Consider the following 5,969-nt stretch of genomic DNA (forward strand, 5'->3'; position numbering starts at 1 on the left):
TTTTTATTTATATTTATTGACTAATTTAAAAGTTAAATTACGATTATTTTTTATTTTTTATTTTCTAAAGTACAAACAAAATGTCTATCCATGTTCATTTTGGCCGTAGGATAGCTCTTTTTGATTTGTAATGGTTATGGGTCAACTACTCCACCATTTAATTTGAGTGGGCCACTTCATTTTCATCATTTATAGAGGTGTCCGAATTCGGCAATGACTACCCAACCATATCATTCAATATGGCTCAGTGCTGATCCAAATGTACGACCATGTTCGTTTTTCAATAATTTTGTGTTGAAAGTCATCATACCTTACCAATATGCATATTGACTTGAGCCCAAAATTTTAATTTTATATTTTAGTTACTTAAATTTCTTTATCTATATTTACCTACAGATAAGGTAATAGTACTATTATTTAACAAACATTACTATCATTAATTTTTTCAACAATAATTTAATTTTGAATATTTTAAACCTACAAATGTTTTCATCAATGCTTTAATAATATTTAGATAATTATATCTATTTTAAAATTTAACTTATTTTGTAATGATTTAAATATTATATTATTTATATGTACTTTGATCTTGATGCTTCATCAATATTAAAGTCTAATTTTAATATTATCATACATTTGAATTTTGGAATGAATAGAAATAATTAAATAAATATTTGAAATGTCATGAAAAAGAGAGTATTTGTTAACTCATGCAAAAGACACTATCATTATGATTAGATTTTTCTTTGATTAAAAATAATATATTGTTCTCACATTATTAAATACTCTACAATTTGTAAACTTAATTTATTATTTTATATCAATCACAAGTATTTTTTTTATAATTAGCATATCTGTAAAGTTATAATATTTTTTATTAATTTATTATATTATACAAATTACTAAATAGTACAAATTTAATTATTTGTTGAAATGTAAATTATTTATTTTAACTTTAAATAAGATAACTTCTAATTTCGTTAAGGGAGTGATAGTAGGATTATGATGCTGCTAATACATTAATAATATTAGATAGATTGATAGTAGAATTATGATGCTGCTAATACATTAATAATATTAGATATATATTATCATTTTTTGTTAGTTCGTATGCACCATAATATGTTGTTCTCACATTATTAAATACTCTACAATTTGTAAACTTAATTTATTATTTTATATCAATCACAAGTATTTTTTTTATAATTAGCATATCTTCAAAGTTATAATAATTTTTATTAATTTATTATATTATAGAAATTACTAAATAATACAAATTTAATTATTTGTTGAAATGTAAATTATTTATTTTAACTTTAAATAAGATAACTTATAATTTCGTTAAGAGATTGATAGTAGGATTATGATGCTGCTAATACATTAATAATATTAGATATATATTATCATTTTTTGTTAGTTCGTATGCACCATAATCATCATTATCTAAGTCATGATTCTAGCAAAAAGATTTATTTATATAATAATTTAATATAGCCATATAGCCATTGCCTCCAAATTCCACTTCCATCGGTTGACATACTTTTCATTTGGGCTCTGAAATGATGTCGAGTTGCGAGCGACGAAATCACGTGAGTTGATCTGTACGCCCTTGGTATCCAACTTATTCAATTTTAAATCTACTTTCTTTTCTTAACGCCAGCAGCTGGAAACAAGTATTTGACCTGCACATTAATGGGGCCTTCTCCAATCGTGAAACACGTGTAGCTTGAGGTTGACCGGAGAAGAAGACTTCAGCGGCCCCAATATGTTGCATACGCCAGTGGTCTCCACTGGCGGAATGACTACATCTTTCTAAGGATCGACCCTAACTATTTTCTTTCAGACTTCTTTTATATGTTTTACGTTCTAGTTTGCTAGTTAGCCACTACCCAACATATTCTCCAATCCCAATGGATGCTCTACTTGACTGCAATGCGCTCTTCTCCTCCTAACTTATCATCCATGGCATCTTTTTCCTCGTCCCATAAACAAAGTGAGAGTCGTTTAGCTTTCTCTGGGATCGAACCTCCCCTCAAGAGGAGGAAGGTTTCTGAATCTTCAAGATTATATGATGTCTTCATCAATCATAGAGGCCCTGATGTGAAAAACACTCTGGCTCTTGGGCTTTACAAATCTCTTGAGAGGATAAACATAAGGGCATTTCTTGACTCGGAAGAGAAAGAACTTGGAGAATCGTTTCCTTCAATGATTGAGAATGCCATCCACTCTGCCTCGGTTCACATAGCTATCTTCTCCAAAGGATATGCAGAGTCCCCATGGTGCTTGGCGGAGCTCGAACTCATGTTGCAGAGCAAAGCTAAGATTATTCCCGTTTTTTATGGTGTTAAGACTTCGTCACTACGACACATAGAAAAGGGACAGTACGGAAAGGCATTCACTGAATATGAAAATAAGAAGAGGTACATGGAAAAGCTTGAGGATTGGAGAAAAGCCCTCCAATCTATTTCCTTTATTGCCGGCGAAGAGTTCAACAGGTAATATTTGTATGAATTCAGTATATATGAGATTTTTCTTTTTGAAAGTGATGCAAATTTTACTTCTCATTGAATTTCCCCTGTATTATTTAAAAGTTTCAGTGAATGCGAGAAGATAGTATTAGCTGTGCAGAAGGAAGTACAAAGAAAGAGATGTTTGCATGTTGCGAAATATCCAGTAGGACTTTCCAAGCTTGTAGAAGATTTTCAAAAGCAATGCATTAGTAAGCTTGTACAGGATTTTGAAAGTCAGTTCGAGATGAACAGACAAGAAGGAGAGAAGTCTAAGATTGTTGGTATATTTGGCATGGGCGGAGTGGGAAAGACAACTCTGTCCAAAGAATTGTTCAACAGAAAGCGTTCAGATTACAGTCGCTCCTGTTTTTTGTTTGATGTTCGAGAAGCCTCTGTGAAGAAAGAGCTGCCAGCTTTGCAAATGAAGCTCCTCAGAGAACTCTTTGACGAAAAAGATCTCCCAAGCTTTCCAAGCGTAGAGGATGGCACAAGCTGTCTAAGCAACCGTTTTTCAAGGAGTGGCAATCACAGCTTCCTAATTATTGTAGATGATATTGATCACCAGGAACAGTTAGATGCCCTCTTAATCAGTGATTGGTTAGATAGATTTGACAATAGTTTGATAATAGTTACGACTCGTGATGTAGGAGTGCTCATAAGCGCAGGAATCACTGTTGGTTATCATTTGAAAGGATTGGAAACAAATGAGGCGAAGGAGTTGTTCTGCTGGCACGCTTTTAGCCGATGTTATCCATTAACAGGATTCGAGAAGCTGGTTAACCTCTTCGTTCAAGTCTGTGGTGGTTTACCGCTGTCACTTCAAGTTCTGGGCAGTCATGTTCATGGCAAAGATCAGAAGTTTTGGGAGTTAGAATTGGAAAAAGTTAAAAAGACCCTGCCTCAAGACATACTCAAGAGACTAAGAATAAGCATTGACACTTTGGACAATGAAGAAAAACAAATTTTCATGGATGTTGCATGCTTTTTCATAGGAAAATTGAAGAAAGACGCCATCAGAGTATGGGAAGGATCGGGATGGAGCGCTCAACACGCATTGCGAAGGCTGCAAAACAAATTCCTGGTTGAAGAAATAAATGATTATAAATTCACGCCAAAAATCATGTATCTCTACGGAGAGACTAGTGAAGAAACATCTGTATTGAGAATGCATGACCATTTGCGGGACTTGGGACTAGAAATGGCAGACGAACTCAATCATCCTCGTCGGCTGTGGCGTACTCAGCACTGTAAACCTTTGGTATGTTTTTCCCTCGGATCTCTTCTTTCATTTCATGTGATCACTGATTATATTAGAAATCTTTAAGATCTTACTACGCATAAGAATCGTAATTTTTTCTGTCAGTGCAGATATCGAAGGGAAGCAAAAGCATCTTCAGCCAAACCAAAGCTCGATGTCTGCATAGTTGTATGTCTCCGTCGGAACTTTTCCATGTTAAATATTTTCTAGGGGTATCAGACAACAATGCCGGGGTACTGTTACCCACTTTACTATGGCTGGAGGTTGATTTTCGAGAGTATATAGTGATAAACCTTCCTCTATGTATTCCTCTCCAAAATTTGCAAACTTTGAAAATCTCTGGTGGAGGTCTGAAGAATTTCTGGCAGAAAGATGTGCAGGTATGTCTGCAAGTGATTCATTCGTAATCGAGAAAATATATTTAACTGGATTAACTCTATTTAAAATCGGAAATGAAAATTTAAAAAAAGCCCTTTTTCTGATTATTAGGCGCCCTCCCAGCTAAAAGAGCTACGGATCTGCAAGCAGCGGAGGCTGAAGGAGTTAGATTTGGGGTTTCTCCTTTGCCTTGAAGAAATTATAATTCATGATTGTATGAATCTGAAAAGCATCAACGGAATATCTGATCTCAACAAGCTAATAGAGTTGAACATTTGTGGATGTCCGGAGCTGGAGCAGTTAAGTATTCTTGGACTCGTTTGTCTAGAAAAAGTTAGAATTGTTGATTGTTACTATCTGAAAACTGTGAAAGGAATATCTGACCTTCCAAAGCTAGTAGAAATGAACATTGTCATGTGTGTGAGACTAGAGGAGTTAAGTTTTGTTAGACCCATCGGCCTCCAAATAGTTAAAATTTACAATTTTCCGCATCTGAAAAGTGTCAGAGAAATGTCTAATCTTAGGAGGCTAGTATTATTGAACATTAGTCAATGTAGCTGGCTCGAGGAGTTAAATTTTGCTCAACTCAGATGCCTAGAAATAATTAAAATTTATAATTGTGAGAACCTGAAAACTGTGATAGGATTATCTGATCTTCCAAGGCTAGAAAAATTGCAAATTAGTAGCTGTGAAAATATTGAGGAGTTATGTCTTGCTCGACTCAGCTCTCTGGAATTTTGTATAATTTCGAATCTCCCCATGCTGAAGAGTATCGAAGTGAAAGGCTGCAAAAGTTTGATCAGCATAGATGGAATATTTTGGAAACTCGTAAAATTGAGCATTATAGACTGTCCGAAGCTGGAGAAGACACCAGATACTAAAATATGTTCACTGGAGAGAATGCAGCTTTTATATTGTAGCAATTATAGTATTCGCGACTGTATTCTCAATATGGAGGTATTGAATTTCCGAGATTCTTAATTTTAGTTTTAAGTTCCTCTTTGACTTTCCGTTTGCTGTCGGAAAATGGCCTTGATTTCTTATTAATCATTAAGTAATCAGTCAATAATATACTCAGATTTTGTTTGTTTCACGCAGAAGCTGCCGTCAGACTTTATTAAAGTAATGGGGAGAGCCGGAGATGGAACGGAGTCAAAAGTCAATGCAAATCTATTCCGCGACTTTATTTGCCACAATTCAGTCGTCGAAACTGGGTTTGGTAACACGTGTGATCATCTGGGTAGACATATGGTGAGCGCAATCGTCTTGTGTGCTGTTGTTGTGGTTAATACTCCTACGGCAGCAATGACTATCAATGATCTCATCCGTGAATGTGATATTACTCCATGGTTGAAATTTGAGGTGCGCCAAGGCGAATGGATGATTACTTCGGTAACTACCAAGGAAGATGAAATATACAGTTACATTCTTAACAAAGGTTATTGTTTTTCTTTTGATTACCTTTGTTCCCTCAAAGATGTAATGCTGAAAAGGGTAACGATGCCAGTGATGAAAGGTGAAGAACATATAATTTTGGATGCGCTGAGTAGAGTTGTTGATAAGCTTTATTAGAAATGAAGTCAATTTATGGTTGTATTGGTGTTCACACTGGTCTTTTAGAATGAAATTTATGTGAAGATTGATAGTAAGATATAATTTTATGATTTAAAAAGTATTATACAATTTTATTTTCAAAATTGTTAGAAGAATTCATAATGATCAATATTTTTCTTGCAATGCGTTCATTTTTAGTTCTTATTTTGCATATAATCTTAGTTTGCATCTTAATGATGAATTTGCATATCCTTCGTAATAGTGGCAAT

The 5,969-nt window shown here is 34.2% G+C and overlaps 1 protein-coding gene across 1 annotated transcript; it reads left to right on the forward strand.

The window, feature by feature from the left end:
* Positions 1-1,944: 1,944 nt before the first annotated feature.
* On the forward strand, positions 1,945-5,752 carry LOC149545571 (disease resistance protein Roq1-like). Its single transcript, XM_089790726.1, has 5 exons — positions 1,945-2,495; positions 2,592-3,768; positions 3,879-4,148; positions 4,258-5,103; positions 5,245-5,752. The coding sequence occupies exons 1-5, from the start codon at positions 1,963-1,965 to the stop codon at positions 5,716-5,718; spliced, it is 3,300 nt and encodes a 1,099-aa protein (XP_089646852.1). The 5' UTR covers positions 1,945-1,962; the 3' UTR covers positions 5,719-5,752.
* The last annotated feature ends 217 nt before the right edge of the window (positions 5,753-5,969 follow it).

Source organism: Cupressus sempervirens, chromosome 7 (assembly GCF_028749045.1).
Source record: "Cupressus sempervirens isolate cs-2001-9-10 chromosome 7, ASM2874904v1, whole genome shotgun sequence".
In the NCBI taxonomy this organism is placed as follows: Eukaryota; Viridiplantae; Streptophyta; class Pinopsida; order Cupressales; family Cupressaceae; genus Cupressus; species Cupressus sempervirens.